The sequence below is a fragment of the Melanostigma gelatinosum genome (assembly GCF_949748355.1).
Source record: "Melanostigma gelatinosum genome assembly, chromosome: 1".
NCBI lineage: Eukaryota > Metazoa > Chordata > Actinopteri > Perciformes > Zoarcidae > Melanostigma > Melanostigma gelatinosum.
In genome coordinates this window covers 994,103-1,011,160 of record NC_136634.1, presented here as the reverse complement: position 1 = coordinate 1,011,160, position 17,058 = coordinate 994,103, and the positions used below count along the sequence as shown (strand labels likewise).

The window sequence follows — 17,058 nt, the reverse complement described above, 5'->3', positions numbered from 1 at the left end:
TCTGTGTAAAGGACTTTTATTGACATGTATTCTTTTAAAAAGTGCTCGATAATAATAATATAATTATATATATATCTATATATATATATATATATATATATATATATATATATATATATATATATATATATCTATATATAGATATATATATAATTATATATAGATATATATATATATATATATATATATATATATATATATATAGATATATATATATATATATATATCTATATATATATATCTATATATATATATATATATATATATATATATATATATATATATATATATCTATATATATATATATATACACACTATATTGTCATTTCCTCGATTCTGGTTGAACCGGTTTCAACCGGAAGCGATCCTTGCTTGATCCGGAAGTTGAAACCAATATCTGATCCCAGATCAGCCTGACCTCACAATCAGACAGCAGACTAGCGGGAAAGGGAAGCAGCACATGAAGCTTCTCCAGCTGAACACCAGGTTAGCTAGCTAGCTGCATGACGTCATGCTAATAACTTATTTAGCTTTTTAAAACAACGGGGACAGATCCAGCACGGACAGTTACGGAGTGAGAGACATGAAGCACCTGCTGAGAAATGATATATAGTTATAGATAAATAATTTTATATGTATACATGTGTGTGTGTGTTTTATATTACAGTGAATATTATTATATGATATGTATATTATTATACGATACTGAGGCTATAATAAGATGGTTACGGTTCAACATGACGGTGGTTAGAATAAGAAGCCTCAGCTTTAAAGGGCCACAAAAAAGATGTTTTCTTATTTACCTCGATGGAAATAAAAATCTTAGATGACATTTTCCAAGTTTTGTTCAGTGTTTAATGCTGGATTTATTCGTTGTATTTGTTTTTACATTGATCAGGGACTTAAGGACATAGTGCTGCATTGTATTATTTCATTTGTGGGCTAATAAGATGTTAAATTAGATATTATTTCATTATTTTCTATTAAATATGACAAAAGCTCAGTCTACCACCAATTTATATTTGTTAATATATTTATATTCTATTATGTTTGTATTTAAATATCAATAAAATATAATATAACTTTTATATAAATAGATATTGCAAACAATAATATATACAACATATATAAACGGATTAAAAAAGGTAACAAAAATATGAAATAATATTGTTGAAGAAATACATTACATGTTAAAGTGATTTCTTTGTAATTCTATTGTATATTCAGATGTTTCAACTGAACATTTACATAAAAAACGTTGCAGGTATTTGTTTTTTTCAACGAGGCTTTTACTAGGAAAGAAGCCGGAAGTTAGTATTTTGAAAAGCGGAAGTCACGTTGTTTACATTTTGTTAGCATTCTGCTGACTGAGTGTTAAGCTAAAGCTATCGAGCGAACACGTAGCCGGTGGATGTTCTCCCGCGCGGGTTTAAGTAGAACTCGTAGTTTTCTAAGATTATCTCAATGTTTTCAGTCGTTAAACGTTAAATCGTTCAACCGTTGGTCTGACGTCATCCCGGTGCGCCGTCCTCTAACGACAACAAACAACAAACAAATGCCCAAAAAAGAGAAAGCTGTGAGTTATTAGAAGATACTCCAGTATCTATCTATATATATATATATATATATATATATATATATACATATATATGTATATATATATATATATACACATATATATATATATATATATATATATATATATATATACATATATATATATATATATATATATATATATATATATATATACATATATATGTATATATATATATATATATGTATATATATATATATATATATATATATATACATATATATGTATATATATATATATATATATACATATATATATATATATATATATATGTATATATATATATATATATATATATATACATATATATGTATATATATATATATATATATATATATATATATATATATATATATATATATATATACATATATATATATATATACATATATATATATATATATATATATATGTATATATATATATATATATATGGAGCTTGATCCGGTCAAAGTGAGCCTTACTTTGTACGAGAGACCAGAAGTTATTCCTTCATTTGTAGATATATAATACATGTGTTTGGTCCAGGAGCAGCTGCTTCTGTTTGTGTACAATGAGGTGTTTTTGATATAAAGTATGAAGTGTGGACATACTCACTGTGACGTCCTCCAGGTGAAAGGTCAGGCGGCTGCAGGCGCAGCAGCAGAAGAAGAAGCTTCCTGTCCGGTGTCCCGAGACAAAAGTGGATCCGTCTCCATCGTGGTTCACGTGAAGCCCGGCTCCAAACACAGTGGGGTCACAGGTCAGAGGTCACATTCTGTCTTATTAGTACACAACACCGTCACCGTGACAACCTGAGGGAACATCTCCGTCTCTCTTCTTCTGCTCTTCCAGAAGTCTCCTCAGAGGCGGTGGGCGTCGCCGTCGCGGCTCCTCCGATGGACGGAGAGGCCAACGCCGAGCTCCTCCGCTACCTGGCCGAAGTTCTGGACCTGAAGAAGAGTCGTGTGTCTCTCGACAAGGTTTCCTAAAGACATCACCAGCTTCCCCTCATGTGTCCTACACAGTCACCTTTGTATGCCTCCTCTGTCCTTCCTCAGCCTGTCTTTACAAAATCATCATTATATTAATCCTGCAGGGCTCCAGGTCCAGAGACAAGCTGATCAAAGTGGACTCCTCTCTCAGTCCTGAGGAGGTGTTGAGGAGGCTCAGAGAGGCTGCAGGCTGAGAGGAGGAGGAGGTGAGGAGAGGCTGCAGGCTGAGAGGAGGAGGCTCAGAGAGGCTGCAGGCTGAGAGGAGGAGGAGGTGAGGAGAGGCTGCAGGCTGAGAGGAGGAAGAGGAGGTGAGGAGAGGCTGCAGGCTGAGAGGAGGAGGAGGTGAGGAGAGGCTGCAGGCTGAGAGGAGGAAGAGGAGGTGAGGAGAGGCTGCAGGCTGAGAGGTGAGGAGGTGAGGAGAGGCTGCAGGCTGAGAGGAGGAAGAGGAGGTGAGGAGGTGAGGAGAGGCTGCAGGCTGAGAGGAGGAAGAGGAGGTGAGGAGAGGCTGCAGGCTGAGAGGAGAGGCTGCAGGCTGAGAGGAGGAGGTGAGGAGAGGCTGCAGGCTGAGAGGAGGAGGAGGAGGTGAGGAGAGGCTGCAGGCTGAGAGGAGGAGGAGGAGGTGAGGAGGTGAGGAGAGGCTGCAGGCTGAGAGGAGGAAGAGGAGGTGAGGAGGTGAGGAGAGGCTGCAGGCTGAGAGGAGGAAGAGGAGGTGAGGAGAGGCTGCAGGCTGAGAGGAGGAGGAGGAGGTGAGGAGGTGAGGAGAGGCTGCAGGCTGAGAGGAGGAAGAGGAGGTGAGGAGGTGAGGAGAGGCTGCAGGCTGAGAGGAGGAAGAGGAGGTGAGGAGAGGCTGCAGGCTGAGAGGAGGAAGAGGAGGTGAGGAGAGGCTGCAGGCTGAGAGGAGGAAGAGGAGGAGGCTGAAACAAGCTGCAGAACTAGATGAAGACAGAGGAGGTTAATATCCCAAATATTTCACCTGCAAAACAATGTGAAGATTTTTGGTCTAAAAACAAAAAGCAGATGAATGATGACATCATTATCTATTTCTATTTATCTCTGTTCAGAGCTTCACAGCTGGACCGGTACGGCTACTGGGACCAGAACATCACCACGGAAACGGACCGATCCACCAATCGGTGAGCAGGAGAGACGAGCTGTTGACATGTCGGAAGTGATCGTGTACAAGTATTATTTTTGTGTTTTTGGTTAAATGATGTGTCAAAATCAACAGATTATGAATCTGTATCGTTCAAATCTTTGAGATTTTATTAAAGGTAAACTCAGGATGCAGAAATTAAATCATTTGTTTGTGTTTTTATCAACTCATTTGTCATGTTTTTTGTTGAAAAAAAGTATATGAATATATAAATATTTATAGAATATAGTGCATGTAAACACAGCTCCAGTAGATGGCGCTGTGTTACTTTCTTGAGGGAAGAGATTATGATGCAATCTTTATTCATACTTTTTATTTCTTACTTTATTTCCTCTTGTCTGAGAAGATTTAAACTATTTCACACGTTGAGTTCATCTCTCAGCTCACGTGATGTAATATCGTCTCGTACATTTAACGAAGTGTTTTCTCTTTGGTTGGTACTTTATAAGCAGAGAAGAGCACATTGGAAAAGTTGTCAGTGAATATTTTGTGTTTTCTTATCAATTATTAGAATTAAATATCCATTCATGAACTGAACCTGCTGAAGGAGTTTCTTATAAGTAAAGAGGAGATCATCAGACATCCCATAATGCTTTGTTTGACAGGTTATATACACTGGATAGACTCCACGTGACCCACCAACATGTCTTGACACATGTCAGAGTCGTGATTATCAACTTCATCAGCACGAGTCAAAACTAAATGGAGAATAAAATCTAATGTCTCACTGAAGTGTTAAAGTCTTCATCTAATGTCTCACTAAAGTATTAAAGTCTTCATCTAATGTCTCACTGAAGTGTTAAAGTCTTCATCGAATCATCTGTGATTTGTGTTCTAAACATTGACTGTATAATTCAGAGAAAATACTATGTGTTGGGGTCTGATAAATGGCTTCAACATGTGCTGTGGACAAAGACAATCAGGCCTTAACTTTTTCAAGCAAAGGTCTCATCCTGATTTGTAGTTGATAAGAGCAAAGGGATTTCACACTAAGGTGTGAATTCCCCCCCCCCCCAAATAACCATGGTAACCGCGGCAATCCCATTGGCCGAGAGCCAAGAGACCCGAGGACCCCTGTGGTTCAGCCGATGTTCTATAAAACTGTTTTTAGTTCACACCTCCTTGCTTTCCCCCTTCGACCTCGGTTGAGTTAGGAGGCACACACCGCTCTCCTCGCCCGGACCCCCCCCCCCGCTGTCCAGGCCACAGAGAATCCAGCTTTTTCCCTTCGACCTCCGTCGAACAGGGAGCACACCGCGCTCTCTTCGCCCGGACCCCCCCCCGGCCAGGCCACAGAGAGTCCAGCTTGCCCCGCCAGCGCACGAGGCCACGAGGAAGCAACAGCCCCTCGAACCCTCATCAAACCCTGACAAGCCGTTTCGCTGGATGAAACAGCCCGCGATAACGAATCTGCTTCAGCGATCAGTTCAGCGCTTTTTGTTTCTTTTTCTTTTGGTGCACACATTCCGGCGAAGGAAAGACGACAACGCCTCCCTCCTTCACCGACGATTCCCGGTAAGACGCACGCCGTCAGCCGAAATTAGATCACCCTCCCTGCCGCGAGGACAGATCACGTCTGCGTTTGCTCCAGCCGAGCCACGCCACGACAGACCGAAACAGCGCCAGCTCAACGCCGCGCTGAGAAGCACCCCCCCCCCCTTCCTCTCGAAGAAAAAGGACAACTTTGCTCACGAACCCTTCAACGTTGCAACGAAGCATCTACAAGTAAGATTCTTGGCATTTGGGCATAGCTTAGCTTAAATTAACGTAAGTTTAATTCAGGCCATTCATTTATATGTTGATATTCCCGTGTTTTTGTGTGTTTAAGACTGTCGCGTGATATTGAAGTATTACGCAATCATTACGGCGCAGAGAAGCGCCGCTGTATTTGTGTATCAACTATGACTGTTTCTTTGGGATTAATTTCATTCATTGTCTTCCACTCCGTGTGGAAGTTCTCTTTTCATTAACTCGACTCGGTGAGTGAGCTGAGGTGCGTGGTTTATCACGGCATAAGTTACCGGCAGTTCTCAAGACGACAGCGGTATATTTATGCGTGATAGAGCCAGCCAACTCAGGCTCACTACAACGCGCACCGCGCGCAGAAGTCTGATTCATGAGCCCCCACCTTTTTCTCTTTCCTCCTTTCACGAAACACACACAGCTCCTAGCTTTAACCGTGGGGAACCTCGTTCAAGCGAGCGCCTCACACACGTGCTGCATCGGCACACGTGAATTACTTACAGCAGCCTAACTGCCATTTTGGTCCGAGTCACTCGACTCCGCCATCTTTGTAGTTTTTAGCTGTAGTTCTTAAGGCCCCTCCCCTTTGGCCAGCGTCACTCGACGCCGCCATCTTTGTAGTCTTTAGCGTAGCTGTAAGACTCCTTCCTGTTCACCCACAGACACACACATACACATACACACACAGACATACACCCTCATCCATTTTATTCATTCTTTAGTTTAGGCATATAAAATTGTATGATAACGTTTGTTGGTTGCAATATTAATTGATTTGATCATTTATTATTTTGATTCAATAAACTCTGTTATACTTTCAGGAGCAGTCGTCTGTGATTACTTGTGCATATGTATTTGATAAGACTGTATGTAGTAGCCGGTGCTCGAACTTAAAAACCTTCACTGTCACTGAATGTATAGTCATACGCAGACTATTGACATTATGAGTGACTACTAATTATGAGACTTAGTTTTATCGTTTGGTTATTGGTCCCTGTTCGCAGGGTGGTGCCCCGTTTATATTAATAATCATTAATAATTGTTACATACATCAATAATTCTATTGATGTCAAGAATTCAGTTTCTTAAATGCTGATAACCCAAACACGCTCCTTTAGTTCCCAACATAATGGTGCCCCGTGTGAGGCTACGTTATTCCAGTTTTGTTACAGTATATATGCACAGTAATCCATAATTATTTTTGAATAATTAATTTTCCAAAAAAATATTTTTTTCGAAAAAATATTTTTTTTCCCTCTTTTGAATGATCCAAATTCCTGAAACTTATTTCCCAAAATAGGTAGGCTTTGATCTTCAAAATCTTGTCTTATTGTAATTAAATTTTTGATTTTAAATCCAGATTTTTAATCTTAATCTTTAATTCCCTTCTCGAAATTTTATTTCGTTTCCAGGTTTAATTATTCGTTTCATTTCTTAAAACTAACAGCCAGCTGTGTAGTAGATTTGATCGTTTATTTGTAATACCTTGCTTGCTTTCTTAAATCCCTCAAAGAAGTTACACACAGCTGTCACAGGCCCAAAGTGCTAAACCACATTAGCATTTTCGCACCTCTGGCTACAAAGCAGTAGTGATACCTCAGAGCAGCAACAGTAGAAACGTAAGTCACAGAGCTAGACATTTCACTGTGCGCCTGCATGAACCGTAACACTAACAGTAATTAACACCTAACAGTAGAAATCCTAAGTTACAGAACTAGACATTTCACTGAGAACCGTAAACACTAACAGTTTCCGTTCTAACACTAGGGAATTAACAACTACTGGGAGTCGCACTCATTAGAGAGAATGAGCGACGAGAAATCCCCCATTCCTGGAGCGGTAGCTCCAGAAGACACCGCCTTACGAGATGCGGTGGCTGATGTCCTCGGACTCACAGCAAAGGAAAGAGAGTACTTTGTAAAATACACTGCTGTCCTATGCGACGAGCAATTAGAGCAGCTGGTGGCTTATGTAAATAACCCAGCAGGTAACAGAGAGCGCCTGATTCAGAACGTAATCGGCGAAATACTGCTCATCTACCATCAGAAAATGCAGCTGCAAGCTGCCCGAACCCGGGCACAGAGCGACGAGCAGCAACGCGAGATCTGGACACTCCGAACAGAGGTTCAGGAGTTGTCACGTGACTGTAGAGCCCTACAGTCAGAAAATAGTAGCCTGCGCAGTGACCTCAGAGAGGTCAACCTAAAACTCTCTAAAGCATCAGAGAGTGATGACAAACTGAAAGCGCTTCAAGGTGTTCCAGCAACCCCGGTAGGTACTGCTACCCCCTACCGAACCTTTCAGCCCAGTCATTTCTTGGTCTCGGCTCCCTCATTCCCCGAGACCCGAACCACCTTGCATTTCTTGAAAGCGACATCCCCAACCAGGAGGAGAGAGGACCAACACCAGGTCCTAGTCGGCCCAGGTGGCTTCAAAACCACCTCAGGCGAACGCAATCCTCCACGCAGTTCACGCGCGCGACAAGAACTGACCCCATCCCCCTCAGGGAGGGAGGATGATAGTCGTTACCACCATCGCGAGTATGGAGACTTGGACGGCCCAGGCCCCATCAACCTTGGAGGCCTGCGTACTCGACAGATCGAGTCTCTGGCAAAAGACGTAGAGCGTTTCAATCCCGATAATCACGACTCGAGCATCGATGACTACCTAAGGGAGATCGATCGCTGCCTCCTCGACCTATCGCGGCCCTCATCGCGCGAAAAGCTAAAGCTAGTGTGGAAAACCACTGCGCGAAGCGTCCACGCTTTCATTAAAACGCTCCAGCCGAGCATCCGCGACTGCTATTCATCCCTTTGTCACGCCCTTAGGGAGGAGTACTCCCTGTACACCGACCCAGCTTCTGCCACCCTCGGCGCCTTTGCCATTCCCCCGGAAAGGCTAGAGTCTCCGAGAGACTACTTCAGCCGCTTGAGATCTGCGTACTTCCAAGGACGTAACGCCCCAGGTCTAGAAGACCATGCCTTCAAGTCGCTATTCCTGCACAATCTCCACGACAACGTGAGATACGATGTTACTATGCACTGCAGAACGAGTAACCTCACCATGCCAGAGATTAGGAAATATGCGCAACTTGCATGGAAGACACGCGGACGGCCGACAAATCGGTACGAAGACACCGCCATAGTCTTAGGCATCCAACAGTCGAGCGACTCCGACCTAGCGTCGGAAGACGACGAGAGGACTTGGCCTAGCGAGCCCTGGTCACCCCCGAGGAACAAACGACCCTGGCGGTCGAAAGACCAACGGAACCAGGGGGGTGAAAGACGCCCTCAAGGGCAACCCATCAGGTAACGCTGACTCGCAGCCCACCTGACTAAGCCGAGTGACCTTTCCCCCTGCTGCCAAGTCGACGTGGTAGGGGGGGGGAAGAGAACTCAGCACACTTCCGGAAACGACCACTCCCATTTTCGCACCTCGTTCTTCAACCTTCTTGGGCGACCTTGTTCGCAAAGGCAATGCCCGTTATGTATAAATCTATACATATTCTTCAGTCTTACTGGGGGGTCATAACACTCTTGCTCTACCCGACTCCGGGTCAGAAACGAGCCTCATGTGTTCCCCCACCTTTTCGCATACACCTCTAGGGTGCCACAACCTTAGAGGCCTTTCGAGCACCCTAGCTCGTAAGATCTTTCGTCAACTAAGCCTTCTTCTCCTGCTCTGTCAGCATGAGCCACCTCCAGCTTGTTCCACGAAGCCACCGCCTTCTTTCAGCCGAGTCATCGGCCGGTCCTGTCAAGTCGCCAGTGCCGTAGGTAACTGAACTTGACCTGTGCGCCGGACCTGTCTCCATCTCTAATTAGGAGGGTGGGGGAGGGAGATATCACCAGCCCGCCATGACACACTCCAGAGTGAAACTGTTCGCGACGTTTCCCTGAGTGCTGACGGTAACGTGGGATATCTGCCCTCGCCACTTGAACAGCGCGAGGGGGGTGGGATCTCTGACAACAGAAACTTAGAGAGATGCACTTCACAGGAAGTACACTCTAATCTCGCCAGTGCCGAAACCAACCGGCAGAATGGCAGCTTACTATTGACTACTAACGTTTAACTGCATGCTTCAACTCACCCGGTAGACATGCACTAACCGCTAACACAGCCTACTTCAACCAGAACAGTTGCATGACCTGACAAATCATTGCGACTGTAAACTGATGCTCCACTCTCATAGAGAACCCTTTGCATGCTTTATAGACTCTACCAGAAGTCACCAAAGAGGACATAACCTCTGCCGTAGCAGTCAGATTTAACCCAGGACCTCATCCGAGAAGGCTCAGCTGTCAACAGCTGGAGCAGCGAGAGACCAGCCTAGCTAGTCACACTAGCCGCGCTAATGAAATCTGTAAATCTGCTACCACTACTGTTATGCAACCCTCACAGGTACCTCTGGCCTATAGTCTTGGCAACGCAACTCCAATATCGATAGATTCTAAAACTTAGACACAGGACTCGCTCTAAATCTACCGATCAGAGAGAGATAGACGCACATATCATGTACTAATAGATCCAGAAGCGACAGACTAACTGGATTCCCTCCTATTCATAACACCACGTAGCCAACCTACGACTGCTCCGCCGACGGACTCCAGTCCTGTCTAGGAGTTGAACCAGTAACCACTGTTTGCCCCTCACCTGCTTCTTGTCTTTCTATTCTTTCCTTCTCTCTCTTTTGTGTTTTGTTTTGTTTTATTTGGGTTGTTACTTTCTTTGACACTATGCCGCAATGCTAGATTATCACAACATCATAATAGCGATTGAATTATTTGGGAATAATGTTTTGCTCACCTATGATTTGAATTGTGTATGATAGTAGATGTAGGTAGAAGTAGTTAAAGTCATCTGCCCAGATGCCACCTTAGTCATCTGCCCAGATGCCAATGAACTCTGAACTTGAACACCATGAACTTTGCCACTATGAACCTTGAACTCTATGAACAATGAACACTGCCTGTTTTAACCACTGCTTTTGGTCTCAGGAACACTTGGACTGTCTCACCTCTTCAGGTTTCCCCACCACATGGATGCACATGCCAGCCCTTGGTTTGCTCTAAAGACCGAAGCCAACATCTCGCTCTTCAGAACAAAGGGGGGATGTTGGGGTCTGATAAATGGCTTCAACATGTGCTGTGGACAAAGACAATCAGGCCTTAACTTTTTCAAGCAAAGGTCTCATCCTGATTTGTAGTTGATAAGAGCAAAGGGATTTCACACTAAGGTGTGAATTCCCCCCCCCCCCCAAATAACCATGGTAACCGCGGCAATCCCATTGGCCGAGAGCCAAGAGACCCGAGGACCCCTGTGGTTCAGCCGATGTTCTATAAAACTGTTTTTAGTTCACACCTCCTTGCTTTCCCCCTTCGACCTCGGTTGAGTTAGGAGGCACACACCGCTCTCCTCGCCCGGACCCCCCCCCCCGCTGTCCAGGCCACAGAGAATCCAGCTTTTTCCCTTCGACCTCCGTCGAACAGGGAGCACACCGCGCTCTCTTCGCCCGGACCCCCCCCCGGCCAGGCCACAGAGAGTCCAGCTTGCCCCGCCAGCGCACGAGGCCACGAGGAAGCAACAGCCCCTCGAACCCTCATCAAACCCTGACAAGCCGTTTCGCTGGATGAAACAGCCCGCGATAACGAATCTGCTTCAGCGATCAGTTCAGCGCTTTTTGTTTCTTTTTCTTTTGGTGCACACATTCCGGCGAAGGAAAGACGACAACGCCTCCCTCCTTCACCGACGATTCCCGGTAAGACGCACGCCGTCAGCCGAAATTAGATCACCCTCCCTGCCGCGAGGACAGATCACGTCTGCGTTTGCTCCAGCCGAGCCACGCCACGACAGACCGAAACAGCGCCAGCTCAACGCCGCGCTGAGAAGCACCCCCCCCCCCTTCCTCTCGAAGAAAAAGGACAACTTTGCTCACGAACCCTTCAACGTTGCAACGAAGCATCTACAAGTAAGATTCTTGGCATTTGGGCATAGCTTAGCTTAAATTAACGTAAGTTTAATTCAGGCCATTCATTTATATGTTGATATTCCCGTGTTTTTGTGTGTTTAAGACTGTCGCGTGATATTGAAGTATTACGCAATCATTACGGCGCAGAGAAGCGCCGCTGTATTTGTGTATCAACTATGACTGTTTCTTTGGGATTAATTTCATTCATTGTCTTCCACTCCGTGTGGAAGTTCTCTTTTCATTAACTCGACTCGGTGAGTGAGCTGAGGTGCGTGGTTTATCACGGCATAAGTTACCGGCAGTTCTCAAGACGACAGCGGTATATTTATGCGTGATAGAGCCAGCCAACTCAGGCTCACTACAACGCGCACCGCGCGCAGAAGTCTGATTCATGAGCCCCCACCTTTTTCTCTTTCCTCCTTTCACGAAACACACACAGCTCCTAGCTTTAACCGTGGGGAACCTCGTTCAAGCGAGCGCCTCACACACGTGCTGCATCGGCACACGTGAATTACTTACAGCAGCCTAACTGCCATTTTGGTCCGAGTCACTCGACTCCGCCATCTTTGTAGTTTTTAGCTGTAGTTCTTAAGGCCCCTCCCCTTTGGCCAGCGTCACTCGACGCCGCCATCTTTGTAGTCTTTAGCGTAGCTGTAAGACTCCTTCCTGTTCACCCACAGACACACACATACACATACACACACAGACATACACCCTCATCCATTTTATTCATTCTTTAGTTTAGGCATATAAAATTGTATGATAACGTTTGTTGGTTGCAATATTAATTGATTTGATCATTTATTATTTTGATTCAATAAACTCTGTTATACTTTCAGGAGCAGTCGTCTGTGATTACTTGTGCATATGTATTTGATAAGACTGTATGTAGTAGCCGGTGCTCGAACTTAAAAACCTTCACTGTCACTGAATGTATAGTCATACGCAGACTATTGACATTATGAGTGACTACTAATTATGAGACTTAGTTTTATCGTTTGGTTATTGGTCCCTGTTCGCAGGGTGGTGCCCCGTTTATATTAATAATCATTAATAATTGTTACATACATCAATAATTCTATTGATGTCAAGAATTCAGTTTCTTAAATGCTGATAACCCAAACACGCTCCTTTAGTTCCCAACATATGTCACAGTAAAAGTACTTATATCACACTGTATAAATAATGTGTTCTAGAAAAAGTACTAGTACCATACTGTTAAAATACTTTGTTACAGTAGAAGTACTAATACCACACCGGACAATGTACATTTAAGGCCCTATATAGTCATGAATACAGTTTTAGTTTTCAGAATTATAGATCATCTTAAATAAATAAAATTATCTAATAATCATTGACGTTCTCGTGTTTTAATTGATTTTCATCTGTTGCGGATGTAACTCGAGTGAACAGACTGAGATCGAGGCGTTTAGCTCAATTCAAGCAAGAACATTTATTTGTAACAGAAGTATTATGTCCAGCAGTTAAACGTGCACGGACCTAGAAAAGTGAAAGCTAAAAGGCGCTTAAGCAGAGTGCGCATGCGTGTTATAGGTTCTTCTGATGGAAGCCTATTGGTTAAAGCAAAGTTGCAGGCGGGGCTGTGTTTAGCAGAACAGCAGCCTGGTTGGAGCACTGGGCATCTCCACCCACACTGGCTCACGTCCGGATCCGCCTTCTCTGGAACGTCAGTGTGTATGCATGTTGTTAACACTCAAGGTGCCGGAAAGGGTGCAGTTCTAAGCTATGTCGAAGTCTCTGTGTGAATAGATAAAGAGAACTCTTCTCCGACTCTAAGATGGCAGTTTCCGCCCTAATCTGGTGGTTTAAGCAAGTGTTTCTTTCAGGGCCACTGTATCTGTTTCTATCGTGCGAACAGGCGACGGAATGCCCTGCTCCGAGTTTTTGACCTACTTACAGTGACCTCACAACTCCGCAATATAAGCTTACAAGTATAGCGCATATTATTTAACATTGAATGAATATATTTTATTTACAAATCCCCCTTTTCACACCTGCTAGGTGTGAACTTCTTAGACTTGTGTGTCGTCGTCTAACTGGGAGTTTGTCAATGAACGCAACTCTGGTTCTTCTTCCTGGTCCCAAGACCCCTCTGGGTCAGAGGCCGGCTGGTCTCCATCCAACAGTGGAAAAGCACCATGTGGAGGCGGCTGCTTTTCCTTGGAGAGAGCTGTGGTAATAAGACGGCCTATCAAAGTTCGGAGGCAGGGGATGCAACAACAGCCACAGGTGATGAGAATAGCTAAGAAAACCGTGATGGAAACCGCTATGGACATGATGAGGGCCTTCCATTTGCCAAACATGGATTCCATCCAATCAGAGAAAGGATTGTCTATGCCTGATGCCGCATGCATTTCTTCCGAGAGGGTGCGCAGACTATTTAAGGCCTGAGTGACCGAACCGTCTGGGGCAGTGTTGTTCGGAATGATGGTACAACACATGTCTCCAAACATTGAGCAGACACCCCCTTTTTCAGCTAACAACATGTCCAAAGCCATTCTATTCTGCATAGCCATAAGAGAGGTCGGTGCGAGTTGTTCGGCTAAACCTTCAACGGCGTCCCTAGTGAGGTTAACAAGACGCAAGACATTGTAATGGACATAGTTTATGCGGTCCACGTTTTTGTTGGGAGTGATCGGAAAGAAGGCTGCGATTATGAGGATGTTTTCAAAACCTGCCGCGACTTGATCTGCTAGTTTGTATTCGTCAGGAACGCCTCGTGGGACGCCTATTGAGTCTATATAGGTGGGGCCCCCAGTGAGCGAGAAGGAACCTAAGGCAACTTCTCGTTTGATGATGTGTCGCCTTCTGCGTTTGGTGAGAGAAGTGGCTAGACCGTCCGCTCGTGCTAATCTACGACCTATTAGGGTAAGGGGCATTCCGAGTCTGACCATTGCACAAGTTCCGATGGTTCTGCTAGCTTCTATTCTAGGTACCAAGCGCAGGTCTCCGCAGTAGTAGAATAAACCTGCTCTGGCCCAGGGCCCAATGTCTGAGCCATCGCGGGTCTCATTGCACCAATCAGGGGAAATTTTGCCCACATTCAGCTGTGGTCTGACTGCTGTGAAATTAAAACACATGTACCTGTTAGCCTGACCTCTAATGGCGGAAAATTGGCCTATTTTTGTTTCATTTACGATCGGTGGAAATATCGCGGCAAGTGTGGTACAATTTGTGGGCGTAGCTTGTCGTGTGAGACCTATCATGCAGGCATAGCCCTGAGGATCAGTTTGCGGGTAGAGAGGGGCTGGTTCGGTGAACATGGCAGGTCGGGCGGAGGCGCAGGCCACGCACCCTGTCATATTTTGTCTGTTAGCATTATCGGTGATCCAATTTAACCAAACATTATCATTGCCATAACCTGTGGACCTTCGCAAGACCTGCAGGGGAGTCATTCCAGTATAATCTTGAGAAAACACTACGGGACCGGTGTCAGATGGGGATGCCAATGCTAGGGCAGACGTGGGCTGGGTGTGTTCGTTCTCTACCTGGGGGAATATGTTGATCTGGATACCGACCATGCAATGTGTGCGATGTCGACGCCTAAGATGAACCATGCCCTGGTTTTACCGTAAAGACTTGCTGTGATGTTGTTTATCGAGAGGGTAAGAGGGTTAGTTGTGGCACTAAAGTCTCTCTGTAGGCTAATTTTGCTCCACCACCTATACCCTGGGCTGGTGGTTCTCAAACCCTTGGGGAACCATCTTCCGGTGTACTTAGTTACAAGATCCCAATGACTGCACCACCCGCCTATAGCTGGTCGGGCCGTGCCCCTAGTCTCGCAGCTTTTCACTAATGGGGGTGTGCTACAAATATAAACATTATAGCCCCGCCAACCCCTTGGATTGCCCTTACAGGTTACAACGTCGCACAAATCAAACGTGTATGCACTGGTGGAGCCGGCTGTGTAGTTCAGAACGAGTTTGGATCTACATGCTGTTTCATGGACCAATGTTGGGGTGTTACGTCTTGTTCGCTGTGAGTCAGATTCGGGGATGGACAGGGAAAAGGGGCGGGTGAATTAGAAGTCTGATTCGGGAAAGGGGCGGTAGAATTAGATGGGTGCTGGTGTGTCTGATACATGGTTTGTAGTCCCCACAACATGAGGGCAGCAAGTATGCCCATACCCACCCCCACCCCCATCATAGTTTTCTTTACATCGGCGGGGTCTGCATGAGGGGCCCCTAGACAGCGCCTAGACTGTCGGTGCATTTTCCAAATCAGTGCGAATTTCTCCCAGTGTTCTGGTTGGTACCGGTGCTGGGACACAGTGTGTCAGGTGGTGCCAAGGGGCGCCTGATTTGCCCTTGACCTGGACCGAGTGTGAAGTAACCTCCTTCACCTCGTACGGCCCAGTCCACCTGGGGTCAGTCCACTTGCGCTTGTGAACCTTGGCCCTGACCCAATCACCTACTTGTATCTGCTTTCCAGCTGCCGCTGCTTCAGGTACTGCTCGAGTCCTCTCGATCTGCTTGAAGAGAGCTTCAGTAAGAGAAGTTGTTGAAGCAAGTGCTTGCTTCAAGCAGGTGAAGGCTGTTTCACCCTCTGCTGTCCATGTGAGGTTGGCAGTAAGATTTCTGGTGCCCACTTCCTTCAACATCTCTCTGAGAATGGTGGTGTGGTTGGTGTTGTCTGGGATATGGGCTCGTGAGTAGCCGGTAAAGCCCAGAAATGAGAGGAGAGCGGCAACAGTGAGCGGTTGGGGATGTTGCAGGACGGTGGCCCTGTGCGTGTGTGACAGGCCTAGCCCGTCTGATGAAACATTGCGACCCAAGAACAACACTTTGCGTCCGGCGAACTGCACCTTTGAACGTTTGACCTTGTAGCCCTTTTCGGCCAACAGAGTGAGGAGTCGGACGGAGGAATCAAGGCAGAGAGCTGCTGACGTTGCTCCCTGTGTGGTTCTCTCCGTGTGTGGTTCTCTCTCCCTGTGTGTGTGGTTCTCTCCCTCTCTGTGGTTCTCTCCCTCTGTGTGGTTCTCTCTCCCTGTGTGGTTCTCTCTCCCTCTGTGTGTGGTTCTCTCTCTCTGTGTGGTTCTCTCCCTGTGTGTGGTTCTCTCCCTCTGTGTGGTTCTCTGTGTTCTCAGTGTGACCTGGGAGAACACTGCGTGGTGAGGAAAGGTTCTCGTATCGGGAAGATGTGCGATTGTCCTCGAGGAGCTTTCTGTAACTTCTTCCTGCTGAAGTGCTTATGAGCCAATCAGAGGCCGGAGTCTGAGCCAATCGGAGCCCAGTCTATTTTAACATGTTTATTTATGTATAAACTTGTGTGAAGTAGCTTTAGACGAGTTAATCCTTCATGAATATTCATTGGTGCATTAAAGGTGTTTTATCTGAAGTGCTCTTTGATTCATTAAAATCATGTTTGAAATAAACAGGTTTTATAATTATACACGACTTATTTAAGTATTTATAAACGGGGAGAAAAAAAATGTGTTTGTGGATTGAGACGGTTTGTTTGTGCTTTAACGTCGTTATTAAACGAGTGCTGGGCAAGTTAACGGCGACAATTATTTTATCGCGTTAACGCAGTTTTATTATTATTAAGCAGACATTTTGTAACACACGAACCGGCAGCTGTTTGTGCGGCATCTCTTCACCTA

At 45.2% G+C, this 17,058-nt stretch overlaps 1 protein-coding gene across 2 annotated transcripts; it reads left to right on the top strand.

The window, feature by feature from the left end:
• Positions 1 to 1,433: 1,433 nt before the first annotated feature.
• On the top strand, positions 1,434 to 3,722 carry cUnh15orf40 (chromosome Un C15orf40 homolog). 2 transcript variants are annotated; one of them, XM_079277718.1, is made up of 6 exons: positions 1,434 to 1,576; positions 2,210 to 2,339; positions 2,432 to 2,559; positions 2,676 to 2,777; positions 2,809 to 2,842; positions 3,633 to 3,672. In XM_079277718.1, exons 1-4 carry the CDS (start codon positions 1,556 to 1,558, stop codon positions 2,763 to 2,765), a joined length of 369 nt encoding a protein of 122 aa, XP_079133844.1. In that variant the 5' UTR covers positions 1,434 to 1,555; the 3' UTR covers positions 2,766 to 2,777; positions 2,809 to 2,842; positions 3,633 to 3,672. The 2 variants fall into 2 exon arrangements, with proteins under 2 accessions (XP_079133844.1, XP_079133843.1); XM_079277717.1 differs by lacking the exon at positions 2,809 to 2,842 and having other exon boundaries at positions 3,633 to 3,722.
• The last annotated feature ends 13,336 nt before the right edge of the window (positions 3,723 to 17,058 follow it).

Excerpts from the sequence above, each read along its gene's own strand:
- cUnh15orf40 (XM_079277717.1), top strand. The coding sequence starts at position 1,556 with ATGCCCAAAAAAGAGAAAGCT. Across the intron at positions 2,340-2,431 it reads CAAACACAGTGGGGTCACAG|AAGTCTCCTCAGAGGCGGTG; the intron begins GTCAGAGGTCAC and ends CTGCTCTTCCAG. Across the intron at positions 2,560-2,675 it reads GTCGTGTGTCTCTCGACAAG|GGCTCCAGGTCCAGAGACAA; the intron begins GTTTCCTAAAGA and ends TTAATCCTGCAG.